Genomic DNA, 23438 nt, shown 5'->3' with positions numbered 1-23438 from the left:
GGAACACTGGCCATTGGGCATTTTTTACTATAAGCCCTCGCTAAGTTATAACATTCCAGTAAATCTTACTTTGGGGTAAGCAGGACATAGGATTGTTACAGTGAAAATGGATCTATCTTGTTTGTATTAATTGGTGTTGTTGAAACTTTCGTTTTGAGTGAAGTTCTTGGCATAAACTGTGCAGTGATAGGGTTCAGTTTTATTTGATGCCGTTGAACATGTGCCTTTCGAGTAAAGCTCTTCTCGCACCCAGTGCACTGATAATGCTTCTTTCCTGTGTGTAATCTTTTGTGATGTAGTAGAGATGCCTTCCAAGTAAAGCTCTGCTTACACTTGGCCCAGTGGGAAGGCCTCTTTCGGGTGTGTTCTTTGATGCTGTAGAAGGACTGACCAGAGTTTTTTTTTTACTAAAGCTCTTTTCACTCCCAGAGCAATAATAAGCTTCTCTTGTGTGCGTTTCTTAGATGATGTCCAAAACTGGCCTTACCAGTACAGCTCTTCTCACACAGTGCAGTGATAAGGCTTCTCTCATGTGTGTACTCTTTGATGCAGTTTAAGGCCTCTGTTCTGGGAAAAGCTCTTTGAACACACAGTGCAGTGATAAGGTCTCTCTCCAGTGTGTTTTCTTTGGTGCTGTAGTAGATTTGCCTTTTGATTGAAGCTCTTCTCACACATGGTGCAGTGAAAAGGCTTTTCTCCTGTGTGTATGCGTTGATGCTCATGAAGACTTTTCTTTTGAGTGAAGCTCTTGGCACATACAGAGCAGTGATAAGGCCTCGCTCCACTGTGTGCTCTTTGATGCTGTACAAGGTTTCCCTTATCAGCAAAGCGCTTTGAACACACAGTGCAGTGATACGGCTTCTCTCCTGTATGTGTTCTTTGATGCTGTACAAGGGTTGCCTTCTGAGAAAAGCGCTTTGAACACACATTGCAATTATGAAGTCTCTCTCCTGTGTGTACATTTTGATGCTGTACAAGGGTTGCCTTTCGAGAAAAGCGCTTTGAACACACAGTGCAGTGATGCGGTCGCTCTTCGATGTGTTTTCTTTGGTGCTGTAGTAGATTTGCCTTATGATTGAAGCTCTTCTCACACATGGTGCAGCGAAACGGCATTTCTTCTGTGTGTATGCGTTGATGCTGAAGAAGAATTTTCTTTTGAGTGAAGCTCTTGGAACATACAGTACAGTGATGAGTCCTCTCTCCTGTGTGCACACTTTGATGAGGCCTCTCTCCTGTGTGCACACTTTGATGAGGGCTCTCTCCTGTGTGTACGCTTTGATGAGGCTTCTCTCCTGTGTGTACGCTTTGATGCCGTACAAGGCCTTTCTTATTAGCAAAGCGCTTGGAACACACAGTGCAGTGAGAAGGCCTCTCTCCAGTGTGTGTTCTTTGATGCTGTAAAAAAGTTGCCTTTTGAGTGAAACACTTTTTACACGTTCTGCAGGCATATGGCCTGAGGCTGGTGTGTCCTTTTTTGTGCCTCACAAGAAGTGTCTCATTGATAAATCTTTTCTCACACACATTACAAGCAAAGCGTCTCTCCCTCATGTGCATTCTGCGCCGTTTTCTTAAATAGATATTTTGAATAAAATTAATCTTGCCTCCGGAAACTTTATGGCTTTCTTTCCCATTCATACTTTCTAGATGTGATTGCTGTTCTGCAAAATAGAAAAAACATTGAATATTACATGAAGAAAATATTTCTTGAAAAAGCTACATTGTTATAATATGGAGAAGTGAACAGTTACAATTCAGGGGAAAAAATGTATGTTCTAAGAAAAAGTGTCACTTCCCTTTGAAGCACAAATGGTGGCTAGTCCTCCGACACAAAGTGCGGTGACTTACTTCTGCAGCAGGAGCCTGCTGGGAAATCAAGTGATTCATAAGAACCACTGTTGGACATGGGGTTTCTGGTTGGCTATTGTAGGCACCTAAGCCAGGCAGAATCCACCACTTTAGTCAGGGTAAGCCAAATACACTCCTGAGATAACCTGCGCTCACCCTCTGGTAGCTTGCCGCAGCGCAGTCAGGCTAGTTTAAAGAGGCAATGTGCAAAGCATTTGTGAAACACACTCGCGCAGCAACACAGTGAGTAAACCACAAAAGGGAATCCACAAAGGATTATGTAAAAATAGATTCTTTATTGTACATCAAAGAAGACCAAGATGACTTAAATCACACCGTTAGTGCAAATAATGCAGGTTTGATACAGAATAACACAAATTACTTTGAATACATAGGTCACAGCGCACCTGCGCTCCTATTACAATTTCTATGGTAACTGTAGTGAACGTGGTTGAAGTGATTGCATTTAGAAACCAAACGTAGGGCGCAGGAGCACCTACTAAATGCTAAACAGTAATTGAGCTTGAGTCTTCCAGCAGTTCTCCTCGATGGACGGCCCTGCGCCATTCTTGAGGTCATCTCCAGAGCAGAGACAATGCTGAACAAGAAATGCCCCTCATGCTCTTACAAATTTGGAGTCCGTTGGGGCTGCTTGAATCGCGTCTCTTTGCCCAAGAGAAACCAAGCCACCCGTGAAGGAGAGCAGGGCGGCTTTACCACTCTTCTGGACCCAACCCGCCTCTCAGTACCTTTGTGGGTGCAGGGTCACTGTCCGCAGAGCATGTGTAACTTGCTAACAATGTTGTCATGTCTCGGGAGTAGGACCCGACGTTGGGAGCTTCAAGCTCAGTTTCCATCAGCATTCGTCGTTGAAATGCATACGACAGACATCCATTGATTACTCCAAGGAGGGTAGCTGCCTCATCATAAAATAAATACATTTACAGTGCTTTACCAAACATCCAGTCTTTCAATAAACTCATCAATGGTCTTACCTGGTCTCTGGCATTCTTGGCTGAATATGTATCTTTCATAATTCACATTTGGCACTGGCTTAAACTTGACATTAAAGGCCTTTTCGATTAGATCATATTTCTTTTCACCTTCTTGTAAATTCTTTTTCATGGCTTCTTTCACTCATTCACAGGATATGTTTCTCAAGATACTTTATACTCTTTTTCATCTATTGCATCTATGAACTCTTCAAAAGTCTCTATCCATCCATCTATCACCAATATTCATTTTTTTTGCAATATAAAACGCAGTTGACGGTTTTAAGAATGCAGTAGCCGTGTATACATTGGAGGACAGTAGTGGTCTCTCAGGCACTTCCTGTAGAACTTGATCAGACAGAGCGTCTCTAGCGCCTCGTGATGTGCTGGCTTCGACGTCAGCCTTAATGACTTTTGGAGCTTGGATCTCGTCCTGGCTCTCCATCGGAGCTCTGTATGTTATGGCTGTCTGAGGAGTTGTTCGGGGCCCCTTAGGCAGCAGCTTTGGTGGTGGGCCGCTTCGTCTGGGGAAACTCGGCAAACCCAACCCGACCCTCTTTCTGGGACTCCTCTCCGGCATGTTGTGAGACGATGATTTGTTGATGGTTTAGAGAAGGAGATAAATCTTTGTACACTACAAGTACATGAAAGCAGATAACACTGGTCGATTTTGTGCTTAAATGTTTCTTCACAAACACCTGGTTAATCTCTGCTTCATTGCATGTGAATTTCAGTGTAATGTGAACTGAACTATTTCTGTGTGCTTTCCTTGTCCACCTTTAGTTTTCTTACTCCGCATAGAGTAATGGCATTAATTGGCCTAATGGTGCCATATATTCTATTACAAGCTGTTTCGTTCAGTTCCTGTCCAGCGACATGTAGACTTTCAGTGTCGCTGTCTTTATCTTTAAGCATTTTATGCAGGCTGGCATTGCGCTGAGACTCCACCAGGGCCAGCATCGATTCTGCCCTTCAACTGAGGCACATGTGGCACACAAGAGCAGTGTGCTGGACCATGGCAAACTCTCTGGAAGAGCGCTCTCAGTGTACGATCTTCATATCCCCTATGTTGTCACCAGTTATAGTGTCCTGCCAGCCTAGGTACTCGCCAATAACCAAGCCACACACGGAGAGTAGTTGAACACGTCTTGATTACGCTGCGTGTACGCCAGAACTCAACATTCTACGCCGGCCTTTAACTCATCTCTCCTGCGCTTACGTCCTTACGGATGATATACCTTGGAAGTCACTCATAAAGGATCGATGCGACTACTGCAAGATTAAGCTTGTTAGTTGCACTTTTAGAAAACAGCTATTGAATTTGTTTGACTTGGCCCTCTCTACAGGGTCACCCCAAACTGGTGCCTTCACCATTCCTATTTTTGCTGAATTTGTTTCTGTGGCCTTAGGACTCTGTGCACTTTGGCTAACCAGTGCTAACGTGCTTGTGCTCTCTCCCCTAAGCATGGAAGAGCAGGTGGAAGAGGGAGAAAGGAAGGGCAAGAAACGAGAGAAGAAAATGGAGAACGGGAGGAAGGTGGTATGGAGAGATGAATACGAAAGGAAGAGAGAGAAAAGGGGGTGGGCATAAGGAGTCAAAAAAGGAAGAGAGAAGCGAAGGGGGAACTAGAGAGGACGAGAGCAGCTGAAAGGTGAGGAGTGAAAAGCAGGGAAGAGGGCAGAGGGCAGACAGAAAACACAAAATGAAGGGGGGTGAAGATAGTAATTGCGAGAGAGTCAAGATCAGAGAAGAAAGTGGACAGGGAGGATAGGGGTGGAATGAGCGTGGACGGGAGAAGACAAAGCAGAGGAGGGACGAGAGAAGAAAGGTTTCAAAGAGAGGGGGTCTAGTTGGAAAGAAGGGATGAGGAGGGCGTGGGAGGTGAATGAGAGGAAAGTTCAGTTGAGGAAGAGGAGCGGAGAGGGAGAGCGCAGGTTCCGGCAGGACACAGGAGTGGAGACGAGTGAGTAGAGAGGAGTAAAGGAGGGCGTGAGAAGGGTAGTGAGCTTTATGGAGGGAAGGAGATGAAGAGGGAAGGGATGAAGAGGAGGGCTGCGGATAGTCATGTTGAAAGGGCAAGATGAAAAAAATGGGAACAGGTGACAGCAGGGGAACGGAGTGAGGGTCGTGGGTAGCGTGGGGGTGGCTAATGCAGGAGGGAGAGGAGAGAGTAGTGGAGGAGGAGAAGGGATGGTAAGCAAGACAGTAAAAAGTTGAAAAGAAAGTGGAGTGTGGAGGGAACAACTTCTGGCCCTCCATCCACTGGCCAGAAATCTTGTTTTCATAGTTTGCCTCCTACCCTCTCTGCACAGATCCCCAATGCTTCTAGGACCTGAAGAAAAAGTAACATAGAAAATTGGACTGGAGAAAAAGGGCTGGTCTTCAGGCTTTTTCGAGAGCCATAGTTACTTTTCGCACAGGAAGTCGGCTACGGAAGTGAGGAAAGCCCTGAGCGCTGCACGCAAACAAAGCAATGCCCCTTGCAAGACACACTCAGACCTCTGTGAGTGAGTCCAAAGGGGAAAGCCCCAGTTCCTGGGGTGTTCTAGAGTGGAAAGGGGGGTTTGTGGAACCTTTTCCACAAACTTCTCCATTCACTGGATTGTATGTGTTCCTGTAAGGGAGACCGGATGGGCTGTGGATTCCTTCAGGAATGTTGTTTCCGCTGAAGGAAGGCTGGTCTGATCCTCCCCGCCAGCACCCCGTTGCAGCGCATTGAGCAGCAGTGATGAACTCCCCAGCGAGACTGGTCTGATCCTCCCCCGCGGCACCCTGTTGTAGAGAGGCAATAGCAGTTATGGACTCTGGAGCGAGGGTGGTCTGATTGTCCCCCATAGCACACCGTTGTAGCACAGCGAGCAGCAGTGATGGACACGCCATCAAGGCTGGTCTGATCCTCCCCGCCAGCACCCCGTTGCAGCGCATTGAGCAGCAGTGATGAACTCCCCAGCGAGACTGGTCTGATCCTCCCCCGCGGCACCCTGTTGTAGAGAGGCAATAGCAGTGATGGACTCTGGAGCGAGGGTGGTCTGATTGTCCCCCATAGCACACTGTTGTAGCACAGTGAGCAGCAGTGATGGACAGGCCATCAAGGCTGGTCTGATCGTCCCCCGCGGCACCCCGTTGTAGAGAGGTGAGCAGCAGTGATGTACTCCCCAGCCATGCTGGTCTGATCCTCTCCGCAGCACCCCGTTGTAGCACAGTGAGCAGCAGTGATGGACACGCCATCAAGGCTGGTCTGATCCTCCCCGCAGTACCCTGTTGCAGCGCAGTGAGTAGCAGTGATGAACTCCCCAGCGAGACTGGTCTGATCCTCCCCCACGGCACCCTGTTGTGGCACAGCGAGCAGCAGTGATGGACACCCCAGCGAGACTGGTCTGATCCTCCCCTGCGGCACCCTGTTGTAGCACAGCGAGCAGCAGTGATGGACTCCCCAGCGAGGCTGGTCTGATCCTCCCCCACAGCGCCTCGTTGTAGCACAGTGAGCAGCAGTGATGTACTCCCCAGCCAGGCTGGTCTGATCCTCCCCCGCAGCACGCCGTTGTAGCGCAGAGAGCAGCAGTGATGTACTCCCCAGCCAGGCTGGTCTGATCCTCCCCCGCAGCACCCCGTTGTAGCGCAGAGAGCAGCAGTGAAGGACACCCCAGCGAGACTGGTCTGATCCTCCCCCGCGGCACCACGTTGTAGCACAGTGAGCATCAGTGATGTACTCCCCAGCCAGGCTGGTCTGATCCTCCCCAGCAGCACCCCGTTGCAGTGCAGTGAGCAGCAGTGATGGACACCCCAGCGAGGCTGGTCAGATCCTCCCCGGCAGCACCCCGTTGCAGCGCAGTGAGCAGCAGTGATGGACTCCACCCCCCGCTGCCCCTGTGTTTCTGCCCGGTTTTTCCTTCTGTTCCCTTCGCTGCCCCTGTGCCTCTCTGCCCGTTCTGCCTTCTGTTGATAGCTGCCCCTGTATTTCTGTATTCTTTATTTTGCCTCTGTGGCACTCGTTTTTCCAGTATTTCTGTGCCCTTTTTGCCTTCTGTGCCACTCGTTTTTCCCTGGCGAGAGCAGAATGGAGGATTGAGGATTTATTTGCTATTGACGGGGACCAGAGGTGCAGGAGTCGAGATCCCTGCCTACATTGAGAGTGAGCGTATGCGGGTTTGCTGACCTGGTGGTCCGACGTGAATAAAACAAGATCCGAGTGGTCCTATGTGCCAGGTATTCCCGGGCATTTGTGCCCCGGAACTACCTCGCTGTCCTTGAGTTGGAGAGTATTACTCTCCTTTAAGATGTGTTGTTACCAATGTTCCCTCTAATTTATTTCCTCTGTGTGCGGCAGTGGAGGGTCTCTGTGCGCTGCAACCATGGCTATGTGCGCCAGGAACCAAACCGTGCGTGTCTGCGGCGCCAAATGGCACTCAAAATGTTTACTTTAAAAAGGGAAAAGATGGTGCATTTTCACACATACAGCGCCACAATAAGGGACTTAAGGGCAGTTTTCAAAATGGATAATCACGCCCTGACATGAATTGGTTACACAGGCAAGTACACTTCAAGTTTAGAAAAGCACAAGACTTCAATGGTGGTACCATCATAAGATTTTAATAAATATTCTTAACTGGAGCACTGTTCATTGGGTGGGGAAATGTTGCGAGCCTATACAATATCACATATACACAAGAAGGGAGAGGGCAGTTCAGACACGTCAAGTGGCGTCACTAGATGGGTGACAGGGTTGCTTCTCACGGCGATCCTTGCTATTTTTCCAGTGCTGATAAACTCGGTCTAGGTCAACTTTCCCATTCAGGAGGGAGGCCTTTGCCCTCATCAGCTTATCCAAATGCTTCTGCTTTAGTCTATTCCTCAATTTACTCTTGATAGTATTCATGAGGCTGAATCCTCGTTCACAGTCTGCACTAGATGCGTGAAATGTTGCGCAGACCTCAACAACACCACACTATACTAAGCAGCATTGCGTACAGTGAAATTCACCATGTCTTGAAAGGTGGTAAATAACCCACCCTTTACTTGTTCTGCCAGCACACATTTATAGTCTCTGTACTGTTGAACAACATCTTCTGGTGTCCCAAAATCAAAATGTGATTTTGTTGCTATTGCCTGGATCTCAAAACTTGCCCATTCTTTTAGCTCATCTTCAGGGAACCTTTTTTGCATGTGCTCACAAAGAAGGGAAACAAAAGACAAAATAGGCCCACTGCCAAAAAGCTTGCTTTTCTTTGTACAACACCATCAGATCTCTTACATTGCTGCTCCAAAACACAGTGTCCCCAAATATTGTTGTTTAATTTGGCCAATCTTTTCTCTTGCATACTGTACAGCTTCAACAGTAGTCAAAGAACTTTTTTGGAATAGTTTGCACAAAGATGCAAATTCACCCAGAATGTCATTAAGTACTGCAAGGGAAATATGGGCCACTCAAGCTTTGCCCTCTCGCCGAGCAGCTGGCCCAACTGTATGGGCACTCCGCCTGACCCAAAGAAGGAAATTAAGAGCCTGGGGGTCTGGCTGGAGCCTGATCTGTCCTTTAGGACACACGCCAAGAAGATCGCTGGCGTGTGTTATGGACTGCTCCGTTCGGCCCGTAAGGTTCTCCCCCTCTTACCTGAACTCTCCCGGAAGCTGTTAGTCCAAGGTCTAATCTTCTCACGCCTGGACTACAGTAATGCACTCTTTCTCGGAGCACCGGAATCAACGTTCAAAATCCTGCAACAAGTGCAGAACGCGGCAGCCAGGCTGCTGCGGAACGTTCCGGCCAGGCAATCAGCCAGGCCCGCTCTAAAGGCACTCCATTGGCTCCCGGTCAAAGAGAGAGTGACCTTCAAAGCCCTCTGTATTGCTCATAAGAGCATTCAGGGGAAAGGACCTGCTATTCTGAAGGACATGATTCGGCCCTATAAGCCCACCAGAGCCTTACGTTCCGATAATAAACACCTCCTTCAGATAAAGAGAATTAGGAGAGCCCGTTCAGGTGGCAGGAGCTTTTCTATCCATACTGCACACGCCTGGAACTCCCTCCCACTCTCACTACGCTCTGAACCAAACCTGCTCAGGTTCAGGAAACATTTGAAAACGTATCTATTTCCAGAATAATTCTAAATCTGTTCTGCTTCACATAGGCAGCTTGCTCTGATTCTCTATAAGCGCTGGGATGCCTCTGGGTAACCGTGCGCGGTACAAAATTCGTTAATAATAATAATAATAATGGTAGTTGGAGTCCGATAGCTTTTTATAACAATATTTAGCATTTGGATCATTCTCAACTTTCTCATGCTCAAAGTACTTCAGAACAGTCTCACAATTACGAATTAGCGCACCAACAGCAAAATGCATTGAAAGCCACCGGACTTCATTCAGTGGTCGAAAAAAGACAACTTCACATTCAGTGACCGATGCAATTTCATCCAGCTTGGACTTCCTTGCAGGAGATCTGGAGAACACAGTGTAGACAGTCCTCAATAATGTCTCCATCTCTTTAATGATTGGAACCCTCTTCCAGGTATCATCAACTCCCAAATCTTCTCGATGGGCTACACAATGCTGCTCTACTAGATGAGGAATGGACTGTTTAAGGCGAGTAGCAACAGCATTATTCTTTACCCAGCATCACAGATGCACCATTGGATGTGAACAAGACCATTTTCATGAGGTCCAGTTCATTGGCAGTGTAGAATTCTTTCACGGCAGTAGTGATAGCCCCAGCATTACAGCTAGCCAGCTTCACTATGCCCCCAAACTGCGTTTTGTGCTAGAGTTGATGTTACAGGTCAGAACTTAGAGTAGAGGATGAACATTTTTGTAACAGAAATATCAGTGCTCTCATCAATTATCAATGTGTGATACAAAGCGTGCTGAAGTTCTGTCATAGCTTCACAGTGTATCATGCTATTGAGGGCCTCAAGGAACTCAAAGGCATAGTTCTTGCTCCTCCAGCTGTCTGGTATCTTCACATACAAAGCTAGGTGGTCATGGATGTCTTGTTCAGATAACATTGAAGTATTCATCTTGACTGCCAGGAACACATTGATGAGAATCTTTATCTTTTCAGGCATAGATCTTTGGCGTTCAACTACTTCCATTCTATTTGCTTTGTCAGTGGCAGTTTCTGTCGTCAGTGGCAAATCAAGCCCATGTCTGGACTGTAGAAGAAATAGTTCCCCGAGTTGCACGTGAACCTTGTTTTGTGACTTCTGTGTCTCAGCCTCCACAATTTTCTTCATCCACTCTTCTTTGAAAACAAGGCAACATTTCTCCCTTTGTGGTGAAGGTTTGAACCTGCTGTGCCACAAAGCCTGCAAAATAAAGAAACATGGCTTACATTGACGCCTAGCTCATGAATGCAATCTGTTATACTACAATGTACAAGATGCACCACAGTTGAACTCAACCCAACAATTACCTCTTCTGCTTGCACTCACGTACGCCTGTTTAAATGTATGGGGTTCTGGCTGCGAAACCTGCATCAGAAGAAAACCTGGGTAAGTATATATGGTACTAAAATGTTCAAGATGCACCACAGTTTAACTCAACCCAATAATTACCTCTTCTGTGTGTACTCACATACGCCTGCTCAAATGTGTGGGGTACTGTCTGCAAAACCTGCAACTCGAAATGCACTAGTTTAACTCTACCAAACAATTACCTGTTTGTTCTGCATTTACTCACGTCTGCCTGTGCAACTGTCTTTGTAGTACGGTCTCACAAACCTGCAAAAGAAAAAGGGGTTCGGATTGTGAATCTATTTACCCAGCAACCCCCAACCCAACAAGGAACATAAACAGAATTACCTTGTCTTTGTGGTACTCACATCTGACCACTCAAATGCAAATACCTTACAGACTGGAAACCTACAAGTGGAGACAAGTAAGTCAGCAAACGCCCAAAGAATTACAAACTATGCATGGGACCGGTGTAGAGGCCCAATAGGAAAAATGACCAAATAATTACCTGGGATTCCATCCTAGGACATACAGGGGTGTGCCCTTGTGTTCCATTATTAGCATCCATTATCTTAAACTGGTTTATAAATCTGAATCCCAGGGGACGCGGCATCACAGACGGTGTAACACGAAATACAAAATGTGCCAATGGTTGAGGTGGGTGAACAATCAAAAGATCCCACCTGAAGATGTTACAGTTGAAGGACTGGGTTATTTAGAACCCAGCGGTGCCAGGGCACAACACCTGAAACCTTCGTGGGTAACCTGCTCCGGCGTACGAATCACAGAGACACGGGACACTTCCTTCGGCGTCAAAGATTCAAGGTTTATTTGCTGCAGGGAAACACAGAAATCACGGAAGTACAACCAGTGTAGTTCAGGGTAACTGCTTCAAATTGGTTCTGCAGATCGCTCCTTTTATACACAATTTTCCCATAGAGTTACATTGGACACAAAAGTTTATGACCCGGTTCCCACAATTATCCCCCAGAGGGGTCGCTTTGGTCACTTTGATACACACAAGGTCCAGGACATAAGTGCGGAAACATTTGGCGGTTCCCAACTGTAAAAACCCATCTTCCCACCATTAGTGCATTCCAATCAGCAGTAAAACAGATCGAAATAGGAACAAGGACAGGTGCAGAGGAAGATGGAAACAGTGGGGAGATCGGAAAGGGTGCAAAAGGGGAGGTATCAGGAAACACGAGGTACAGGCATCAAAGGGACGTGCCTAATGAGATGCACGGCTGAGACAATAAGCCGATACGGCAAGATGAGCCTCGAGCGGCGCCATCTGCCTTACAGTATCATCCCCCTCATCATAAAGACACTTACAAAGGACACGTGTCTTCCGCAAATATCTTGGGAGTCCCAGGGTCGCGAAGCGGACAACGTCCGTTCGCTGGCTACTTGAGGGCAAGAGACAAAATGGATGCCGTATCTAAGATGGAACCCGTGGGTACAGATAGAAATACCCACGTAGCAGACGAACGGTTTAGGTTAGCACAGCGAAACTGCGTACACCCACTAAACTCGTCATTTGCGGTTCATAGATACCAGACTCGACTATATTCGTGCGAGTCGAAAACACCACTTACAATTGTCACGGAACCTCAGACGCTCCTTTTGCCCTCATGTAGGCAAGCACTAGTCGGAATCATACTCGATATTCATCAGACCATCTAGATGTTGCTGTAGCATAGCTCTGTCCAACCGAGTTCCATTGGTAACAGGCGGCTGTCTCATACATGTTGTAGCACAAAGGCCACATAAGGCAGGACCGCACTGCACACAAAGGCAACACGTGAACAGGAACGCCACGACAACTCCGATAATCATCAGAATCTTCCAACCCCAAGTCGACATTAGGCCCCAAAACCACCCAAGTAGCGTCCAATCCCCTACATCCACGTGTATGGATTCAGAGATCTTATGCAACTTAGAGATGGCTTGATAGACAGTCGGAGCGTTATCAGGAATGAAAATGCAGCAGCTCGAATGGATCACCTTACATACCCCACCTCGATCTGCTAAGATAACATCTAAAACCATACGGTTTTGTAACGTCATAAGTCTATCCGCCTGAAGTTCTGTGGTGATATTACCAAGGGACTTGGCAGTAATATTAGCTGTCGATTCTACCACTCGAGTCAACTGTCTCAGGTTCCTACTATTAACCATAGGTCCCCAAAACGGGAGGAAACCCTTGAAAAAGTCTCCTGCCTCTTGACCGGCAGTGTCCTCTTCGCTAATTACGCCTCTCACAACTCTGGTCTTGTGATAATCGGCATCTACAGTGAACGTCGGAGGCAACAAATTTGCAATGAAGCATGAGCCCATGAAGTCAGAGGGCAACCATGCATACGCACGATCATGACAGATAAAGTATGTACCCTTGGCAGCCAGAAACACAGGGGACGAGACCATCGGCAGAATGTAATTTTCAGTGCAAGCACTCTCTCCAAGTCGGGCTTTCGATCTTCGGCCACGACCCATTAGACAAAAATTACCAATGTGGGGTACGACCCATATCGGAGGTGAGCTTTTAAGCTGCTTTTCACTAGTGAACACACTATACTCGCCTCTACTCAGGACCCTGTAAGCTTGTACCTCTTCTTCTGGAATAAGCGAGGGATCATAGATATCGCTGTCTAAGTCCTCTATTGCCATTGACAAAGGTTTTTGATACGAGGTAGGACCAGAGTAGGGGGAACGTGGTTCTCGAATGGGGTGAAAACCTAGTGCGCTTCGAAACATTGTTTGAAATGCTCGAGCAGACCCTTGGGATCTATACGGTAACACCAGATATGGAATTCCCTTATCCGTAGTATGTGGCATCAACCCACACACCCAACAATTAGTAGTGTTAACCACTAACTGATGCTGGTGAAGGAGCTGAATAAAGGAATTATTGCGGAATTCTGCACGTCTAGCCTGCTCGTGTTCGGGTAGGACATGAAAAGAATGGGGAGAGGCAACAGTGGTAAGTTTAGGATCAGGTGTAGGAGTAGGTAAGACAGGAGATAGAAAACCAGAGATCATATAGTACACCCCACCCGCCAAAAATGCAGAAACAGTCAAGAATAATACAAACACTTGGAATATAAAACATTTGGTACGACTGAGTTGTTGCAACTTGAATCTTTGTATCTGAGCTTCTTCCAAGTCCATCAGCTTCGAAAACGCCATCCCCTACGACCGTCCGCAACGTCTCTTGACGCACTTCGTTCCGTGTAGCCGCAGTCAATCCCCAGGAGTTCCCAGGAATCGACGGTCTTTAACCTAGTGTCAAGACCTGCTAACCAGAAGGAAGTACACGCGCGGCCCTACGGCCTTTATTTCACAATATATATATGCGAAAACAATGTCTCTCGGCTGTGGAAGCAAAAAGTATAAGGAACGAAACTCAATGTATATATATACAGGAATAATCACAGTAATATGAATGTTCAAACTGATCACGGAAAACGGGATAAATGCAGTTGTCAATAAAGCAAAGCAGGATCTTTTATTAGTCTTTAGTGCTAGATCGCAAAAAGTATCGGGTTTTCCCAGGACGTGTCTGCTCGTCAAACAAAGGATCCGTTGAAGAGACAGCGTCCTGCTGATCAGTTGAGTGTTCTGGTCTTGAGTCTTTTGATGACAATTGTTCAACAGTGTCTTTCTGCTGCACTGAGGATTCTCCGACAGGCTGTGCATCGCTAAAAGGTACAAACGCCGGCAATCCTTCGGTTTCAGTTGATGCAATGCCTCTCCTCACCCACGGGTCTGCCGGCAAAGGAATAGGGACCTTTTTGGTGTGGGTGGCGTGCACCCAATTCTTCCGTCCCTCAAGACGAACAGCAGTCCTCGTGGCAAGGAGAACCTGGTAGGGTCCAGTGAACCTCGGATCCAAATTGTTCTTGCGCGAAAAGTTCCGCGTCACCACCCAATCTCCGGGCTGGAGCTGGTGGCCTGGACCCTCCGTCTGCGTCGGCAGTGCGTCGTAAACCTGTTGGTGAATTAACCTCAGTTTAGCAGTCAAGTCATGAAGATAATCGATCAACATTGGGTACTCAAGATCACAGAACGCACCTGGCCTAGGAACCCCCCACACATTCGCAGGGCGGCCGAACACTATTTCATAGGGACTAAGCCCTACTCGGGAGTGTACAGTCGCCCTAGTTGACAGTAATGCTAAAGGTAAAGCGTCAGGCCACGAGAGACCAGTCGTAGCCTGAATCTTTGCTAGTTTCAGTTTAAGGGTGCCGTTATACCCCTCAACCAAACCAGCTGACTGGGGATGATTGGCGCTGTGGAATTTCTGATTAATTCCAAGGCCCTTACACACACTCTTCATCACACTTCCCACAAACTCACTTCCGTTATCTGACCACACGACTCTAGGCATTCCATACCGAGGAAAATATTCCTTCAGTAGGATTTTTGCAGTAGACAAAGCAGTATTGTCTTTAAGAGGATAGGCCTCGATCCATCGGGAGAATGCGCAAACCACAACTAAAACGTATTTCAGGTTATTGCATCGCTCCATATGGATGAAGTCCAATTGAATCACCTCAAAGGGACATGAAGGGGGAGCAAAACTGCCAGGAGGAGTTGGGGTTCCCTTGCCAGGATTGTACAACATACACACCATACAGTTCTTAACCAAGCGTTCAGCACATTTCGTGATACCGTCATTCCTCCACACAGGGGACAGCAACTTACAAATACCTTTTGCGCTAATATGTGCTAACCCATGCGCCATTGTCACAACGGCCAGCACATACGCATCAGGCAACAACCATCTTTTCTGATCCGATAAATCAATCCAACAACCATTCGCATCCAACTTTCCCGTGCTTTCTTTCCACTTCATCTTTTCAGTCTCGGTGGCCTCATTCTGAATTTCTTTCACACTTTCAATAGTGTCTTCACACATGCTCGACTCTGTAGGCCACCTAACCAAACTCGTCACATACATTCGAGTGCTAAGGTTCCGGGCAGTCTCCTTAGCAATCTCATCCGCAAACGCATTACCACGACCAACATCATCCGTCACCTTACGATGCGCACTACATTTAACAATCGCTACCTGCTTAGGCAACGTCAGTGCATCCAGAAGATCATTCACAAGCTGGCCATGCTGAATCTTCGTACCATGCGATGTCAGAAAACCTCTCTCTCTCCACAATCGTCCAAAGCTATGGGCAACGCCAAACGCGTATTGGCTGTCGGTAAACACATTCACACGTTTCCCTTTTGCTAACACACACGCTCTAGTGAGAGCGATCAGCTCTGCAGCTTGGGCAGAATTCTGATTCAACCTTGCAGTCTCAACAACAGTATTCAACGTTACAACAGCATAAGCAGTAGTCACATCGCCATTCGGCAACTTAAAACATGAACCATCCACATACAGTGTTCCATCTGGGTCTTCCAATGGGGTGTTTTTAAGGTCCACTCGACCTTTTGTTTCCTCCTCTGTCCTCAAATAACAATCATGTTCTGTTATTTCATCTGACTCTGAGCTAATTGGTAACAAAGTCGCCGGGTTCAGAACATTGCAACGTTTTATCTGGATATGACTTGCCAGCAACGTCATCTCGTACCCAGACAATCTCGCACTTGTCAAGTGCTGAGTTTTCGTACGATTCAAAAGAGTGTCGACTGCATGCGGAACCATCACCGTAAGCATATTATCCATGACCAGTCCTGCTGATTGTCGGATGGACACCGCAGCTGCCGCTGTTGCTCTCAAACAACTCGGCAATGCTCTAGCTACCGGGTCCAAGGTCGAGGAAAAATATGCACATGGACGTTGCTTACCACCAAAAGGTTGCGTTAAAACACTCAAAGCACAACCTTCACTCTCGTGAACATATAATGTAAACGGCTTACTGTAGTCAGGAGTACCTAACACAGGAGCCGAACACAATGAATCACGCAATTCAGAAAAACTTTTCTGACATTCTTCCGTCCATGGTAAAGGAGTTGAAACATCCTTGCACGTAAGAGCCACCAATGGTTTCGCTAGCAATGAAAAATTAGGAATCCATTGCCTGCAGTACAACGTGATACCTAGAAAGGCACGCACATCTCTTTGGGTTGTTGGTACAGCCATTCGCGCAATCGCTGCAATCCTCTCTGGGGTCAACCTCCTTCCCTCCTTTGACAATAAGTGACCTAGATAGGTTACTTCTTGACAACAATATTGGAGTTTAGAAGGGAACACCTTGTGATTTAACTCGCAGAGATGTTGCAGCAACGACACCGTAGCAATTTTGCAAATGTCCTGAGTATCAGCAGCCACCAATAGGTCATCGACGTATTGGATTAAGGCCGCACCAGCCGGCAACCGAAACGCATCCAGTTGACCCTTCAAGGCTTGACTGTAAATCGATGAACTTTCACAGTAGCCCTGAGGAGCGTGTTTAAACCGGAAGCTGCGTCCACCGAGAGAGAAACCGAAAAGGTCTCTACTCTCCTCGGCAATCGGGATGCTGAAGAACGCATTCTTCAAGTCAATTACCGAGAACCACGATGCAGAAGCTGGAATCAGAGTCAGTAGCGCCGTGATGTCAGGCACAACGGGGAACTGAGGAACCACAATTTTATTCACCTCCCGTAAATCGATAACAAAGTGATAAACAGGCGGTTTTGAAGGATCAGTACGTTTAAGAATGGGCAGTACAGGGCTGTTGCACACGTTTCCCCGAGTCTCTTCAATAACGTCTTTCTCGATCAGATCATAAATGATCGCTAACAGTGCTCGTTCACCATCAAGAGAAATACGATACTGGGGAATACGTGGCAGTCGCACGTTAGATTTCAACTGAACAACATAAGGGGAGATGTCAAGCAGGCCCACATCATTGGGACCTGTTGCCCACAAAGACGCAGGAAGAGAACTCAATTCCGGTGGAAGCTTATCGAGAGACAAGTACATAGGAGAGACAACCCTCTCTCCTAACGTAAGCTTTACACCCGCAGGAGAACAATACAAAGTTGCATACAAACGTTTAAGCAAATCCAGGCCCAAAAGATTTTCACCGCAACCAGTAGTCAAAATCAACGGAGCTTGAAGCTCACGTGGCCCAATTATAAGGGGCAAAGGGCGCGAAACTGGATTGCTAACGGGGGCGCCAGAGAATCCAACGGAAACATTTGTTAAGCCAGACAAAGGTGCGCCAGGGAGTTTTGAATGCATAATAGAACTTTTCGCTGCACCAGTGTCCAACAGAAAAGGCTCAAAGACGCCCGATGTAGCAACTGCGACGTAAGGCCCTCTCTGATCAACCGGAACCGATACCACTCCCTCTCCTTGTCTTTGGCTGTCCTAGTAATTACTGTCGTCAGTTCCCTGATCGACGTAATAATCGTCTACATTGTACTGCGCAGATCGTCCTTGCGATGATCCACGTTGATCGAAACAGTTATTAGAATTAGACGAGTTATCAGAACGATCATTCTGAGCACCACGACCCCTACCGCGTGATACCTGATGCGAACCACCACGACCTCCTTTAGATGAATTACCCCTATTGCGATCATTCAGAACAGGGCAATTGAATTTAATGTGTCCCTCCTGCCTACAATAAGCACATTGATTGTACCCTAACGATGATCTTTGGGAGGAGGAGTCATTACGCGGCTGTGATCGGTTCGATTGCGACTGCGATCTATTCTGTTGGGGTGCATTCTGATTTGAACGTGGAGGATACGCTTGTTGCAGCAACACTTTAGTTTTGAGCTCTTTCGTCTTTTTATCAGCACGGTCGTTCTCCTCTTTCTCTCTAGTCTCATAATATTGCGCTGTGGCCAATATCTGAGCTGAGGTAGAAACGGCCCATGCACTTTCTGAATTCTTTAATTTATTGCTCAAATCGGGCAATAAGTTCAAAACAAATTTATCCACGAACAACCGCTGACCACCCTCAGTACCCATATCCTGTCCACTATGGTCAATGAATGCTTCCTCGAACCTCGTAAAGAAGTCGGAGACACTCTCGTCCTTCTTTTGCTTACAAGCTGACAATTTGTCCCAGTTCACCCTCATAGCTGGCATAAGAGTTTTCATTAACGTTATTATTCTTTGAGGAAGAGCAGCAATCAGCTGGTCGGGTTTTGCACCACCAGTTTGCAACCCATCCGCCGCTATAATGGCAGCCCAATCACCACCTAATTCATTGGGATGATTTTCCTGACGAATCTTAGCCCATACCGGTTGCGGTACAACGTTGCCGAACAACATATCAATATCGGCAAGATTCATTATCGTAGCATCTACGAGCTGCGATAATTCCTTGTAATACCCTGTAGGATTTTTGCGAGGGTCAGGCAAAGATTGCTTCACTTGTAACACTTCTGATCGTTTCCATGGGAGATGTATCCACACTCTCTGGAAGAACGGCAAGATCGGGGGGTTTGCCCCAGGATTACCTGGCATCCATACTGGTGGAACTTCTCGCATAGGAAACTGACCAGACTCATCTCGCTGTCTTTCAATATCCTCAACAAACAATGCTTGGGGTATCGGAGTGGGACGGAAAGATAGCAACCGCTCAACAGCACGTCGAACGTTGGTATCCACTATCAGTCCAGTCGAGAACTGAAGCTGAAGATCAGACAAAGCGGTCAGCACCTCGTCAGGTGCATCGGCCGATATCTGATCGCGAAGGACCTTGCACATTTCCTCAAACACAAATCTCTGGGTTGGTATATTGAATTGACAAAATGTGTCGAGTACAATACGGGGTGGATTTCTAAGAGGATGTGTCATCCAACCCATCGCCATATTGTATAGCGAAGCACGTTCTCTGTTACCAGGAAGCTGACTACGTCTCTGAGGACCATCTGAACCAGCAGACCCAAGAACAGGTCCGAGAGAATGAAAGAAGCTAGCCGCAAGAGGAGTAGTACGAGAACGAGTAGAGGGAGAAGTATAAGACACAGGACTAACAAGTGAAGGGGTAGAAACAGTAGCAACAGCAGGAGTTAACAAAGCAGGAGCAGTAGCGGGAGCAGGAGTATGTGGAAGCGGAGGAGCAGTAGGGATAGCAGTAGGCAAAGGAGCAGGAACAGTCGGAAGAACGGGTGCAGGTTGAGGAACAGGCAAAGGAAGAATAGGCGGAAGAATAGGTACAGGAGGAACCACAGGAGCTGCGGTACCCTGTATGTACGGAGGTGGCGACTTCATAAGATAAGACATTAAAGGATCCTCAACTGCCTCTTCCTTTTTTTCCGACTCCGTAGGCAAAGTAGGATAACATTTATCTATGGTCATACGCTGTAGTCTATCAAACACTTCCTTTTCCTTAACCTCCTTATCACGCTGAAATTGCTCTGCTTTCTTCACAATGGTAGCAACATTATCTCTCTGATTTCGTTTAGTCTGTCTGATTTCTTTCTGTCGGGCTTCTTTACGCCACAACCGAAAGGCATCAAACATGGCCGGCCTAGACTTTCTCTCGAACAATTTAGCCTCTAGGTTGTCTAAAATCGGGGTTTCAAAGCTACCATGAGGTGGCCAACTAAGGACACCATCCTTCTTCGTATATCGGATCCAGTAATCATTAAAAGTAATCGGGCCTAGCCCATGCTTACTGTACAGTTCGTAAGTCGGAGTTCCAACCGGAGGTATCGGACACGAGTCCTCCAGTCGGGAATCCATACCACAAGGTCTGAAACAACTAAACAAAGTACTGCGACCAGGCATCTTGCACACTAGCCGAGTTTCACAAACGTCAAGGGTTACGGGATTTACCAAGTCCCTGCAAAGAACAAAAACCCTCGGTTTTTGGCGGCTGCAGTCGTCAAACAACACAACAAAGTACCAAGAACTACAAATGCAATGGAACCATGCAACCACTAAGCAACCACAACCAAGAACTCTGGGAGCGACCCACCAATACTTAACTCAAAGATCGATGGCGTCACCAGGAAGGCCCGTCAATCGTCTCGCTCTACCAAGGTCTACGCCGGGCACCAAAACAGGTCTACAGTCAGGGCAGCAGTCCGTCGCAGCCGTCAGGAGGCGGGAATCTTCGCGGGAAAAGTCTTCGGGCCACTTGTTTCGACAACAGGATCGATGAAGCGGGGTGCACCTTCCCTCGGAGATTTCACACGAAGTTCCTCACGATCGTCGGGCTTGGACCGGTACCACTGATGCAGCCCCACGTTGGGCGCCAACTGAAGGACTGGGTTATTTAGAACCCAGCGGTGCCAGGGCACAACACCTGAAACCTTCGTGGGTAACCTGCTCCGGCGTACGAATCACAGAGACACGGGACACTTCCTTCGGCGTCAAAGATTCAAGGTTTATTTGCTGCAGGGAAACACAGAAATCACGGAAGTACAACCAGTGTAGTTCAGGGTAACTGCTTCAAATTGGTTCTGCTGATCGCTCCTTTTATACACAATTTTCCCATAGAGTTACATTGGACACAAAAGTTTATGACCCGGTTCCCACAATTATCCCCCAGAGGGGTCGCTTTGGTCACTTTGATACACACAAGGTCCGGGACATAAGTGCGGAAACATTTGGCGGTTCCCAACTGTAAAAACCCATCTTCCCACCATTAGTGCATTCCAATCAGCAGTAAAACAGATCGAAATAGGAACTAGGACAGGTGCAGAGGAAGATGGAAACAGTGGGGAGATCGGAAAGGGTGTAAAAGGGGAGGTATCAGGAAACACGAGATACAGGCATCAAAGGGACGTGCCTAATGAGATGCACGGCTGAGACAATAAGCCGATACGGCAAGATGAGCCTCGAGCGGCGCCATCTGCCTTACAGTATCATCCCCCTCATCATAAAGACACTTACAAAGGACATGTGTCTTCCGCAAATATCTTGGGAGTCCCAGGGTCGCGAAGCGGACAACGTCCGTTCGCTGGCTACTTGAGGGCAAGAGACAAAATGGATGCCGTATCTAAGATGGAACCCGTGGGTACAGATAGAAATACCCACGTAGCAGACGAACGGTTTAGGTTAGCACAGCGAAACTGCGTACACCCACTAAACTCGTCATTTGCGGTTCATAGATACCAGACTCGACTATATTCGTGCGAGTCGAAAACACCACTTACAATTGTCACGGAACCTCACAGTGGCGTGCAAAAAATATGATAACTACGTTCAAGCAATTTTCAGGCAACTATAAATATGTCAAGATAAGTGAAGAATGATGGACCTGCTGCAGAGAGATCTAAGTTTTGTCTACTGGAAGTTGACTCATTAAGTAGCCGAGGAGGTTAAAATGCCTGATGAAAAGCTGGTGAACCATGCAGATCAAAAATCACATGCAATGTAACTAGGTCAGTGCATTACTGCTTCTGTCAGAAAGCTCATTTTGTTACTTGCAGTTTATAATTTAAAATCCTAATATAGAACAGTAACCTATTAACACCTTGGCTGCTAGGCGTTTTCCCCTCTCATGCTGGATCCTTTGCTTTCCCATTGTTTCATGACGAGCTCAGCTCATCATCAGCACAGCTCACCCGTGCATCATGACGAGCTGAGCTTGTCATGAGCATCGAAAGGGTTAACTACCAAACAGCTTCATTTCCATTCATTGCAATGGCAGTGTTGTAATAGTAACCGCATCATGCGCATTTACATTAGTGGTCACAGACTGCAATATTATTAGCAACAATCACCTCGGTGCATCAGCCAGGGTTGCCAGCGGTAAGAAAGGCTTTGTCAATTTGGAATAACAGTCACAGCTGCAATGCCCTTGGCAAGAATGTAGTACATTTAATAATGTATCCCCATATTATTTATCCTTCAACAATAAGCTTAAGAGAGAGGATGGGGTTGATGGCAAGAACAGATGGAAGAGAGTGGACAGTCTCACTCCTCAAACCTGCTACAGGTTGGTGGCTCGTTGCATAGGCCAACACACCTCAGCGCACCAATATGTACATTAATAGTACCCATTATATCAATGATGACGATATACTCTGAGGGCAGGGAATTAGGATTACTTAAACATGGCTGTATTGGTAACAGCCGTTGTATGTACCTGACCCAGATATTGGATCAAAGAAAGCGATGGAGATGGTGGACATGGGCCTCAGGTCCTCTCCCACTAAAAACACGCCTTCGGGTGGATGGAACACCTCTGTTGAGGCACTGAGTTAATAGCTGGCTTAGATTCAGCAGGTCAAGTGGTGAATGAAGTTCAAATGCAGCTTTCCCGAGACGATGAAAGTCAACCAGATGACACCGACCTATGGAACCTGAAGGCTAATAAAGACAGACGTGGGAAAAACAATGAAGAAGGATAAAAACTCATTTATATGAGGCAGCAAATAAAATGCATATTTTACTCTTCGCTCAGAACACTTAACAGGTACTAGTAGTGTTTGTTGGAGCTTTGCAAAATAAGTAGTCCAGCTTATTGATAATGATCTACTCCTGGACCAATACAGGCACCAAGAGCTAAAATAGCTTTTTTTCAATGTGTCTCTAGAAGCTGTTGGACGCAGCAAAAGGAAGCAGAGGGCAAATTACAAAAAAACTGGAATGGAAGACGGCACAAGGCACTTTGTTTATTTTAATTTTATGCGCTGTTAGGTTTTTATATTTCTCTGGTAATATTGCCCCAGAGCGATAGATCTGGCTTTGCTAAGAAGAAAGAAATTCAGCCGAGGTTAACAACACAGAAAGTTGCTTTCACGATTAGATTCGGAAGTGAGTCCAACAAACCTTGCCGATTCAGGAGGGATTTCTTTGCCTTGCCGCCAAGCCTGCTGTACCTGCGGAGAGGTCTTCTTGGGATAGCTGCACTCGGGCACTCGATCCCCCCCGCCCGCCGCATATAAACCACGGCCGCCGAGCGGGGGGACTGCAGCCCCCACAATTCCACCAGGCCCCGCCCACTGACGGTGTCAGACGCGCCCGGAGGTGCACAAAAAGACCAGAGCTCCTCCCGCGTCGCGGACTGAGGAGACTGGACTGGGCCACGCCTTTTGGATTCACTGCGCCCCCTGCTCTCTTACCAAGGTGACTCTTTTGTACTGTTTAGTTAACATTCGTGCCTGAATATTAGGGTCTTTGGATATCTGACATTCTCCCTCTAGGCATAATCATATGTGCTACCTGTTCAATCTATGTAACATGCACTTCCCTTAACAAGGATAAATCTCTATCATAAGCCGGTGTATCATCAT

General features: G+C 47.1%; 1 protein-coding gene across 1 annotated transcript in view; it reads right to left on the bottom strand.

Annotated features, from left to right (window-relative positions):
• Positions 1 to 528: 528 nt before the first annotated feature.
• Positions 529 to 23438, bottom strand: part of LOC147736849 (uncharacterized) — an 85642-nt gene continuing 62732 nt past the window's right edge. The window contains exons 6-7 of the mRNA XM_086953527.1: positions 985 to 1195; positions 529 to 900 (exon numbers count right to left, since the gene is read on the bottom strand). Coding sequence (XP_086809653.1) covers positions 529 to 900; positions 985 to 1195 — 583 coding nt within the window. The remainder of the gene's footprint in view (positions 901 to 984; positions 1196 to 23438) is intronic.

The sequence above is a fragment of the Lissotriton vulgaris genome, chromosome 1_2, assembly GCF_964263255.1.
Source record: "Lissotriton vulgaris chromosome 1_2, aLisVul1.2, whole genome shotgun sequence".
In the NCBI taxonomy this organism is placed as follows: Eukaryota; Metazoa; Chordata; class Amphibia; order Caudata; family Salamandridae; genus Lissotriton; species Lissotriton vulgaris.
The sequence above is the reverse complement of the archived record's forward strand: the minus strand, read 5'-3'. Positions and strand labels throughout refer to the sequence as shown.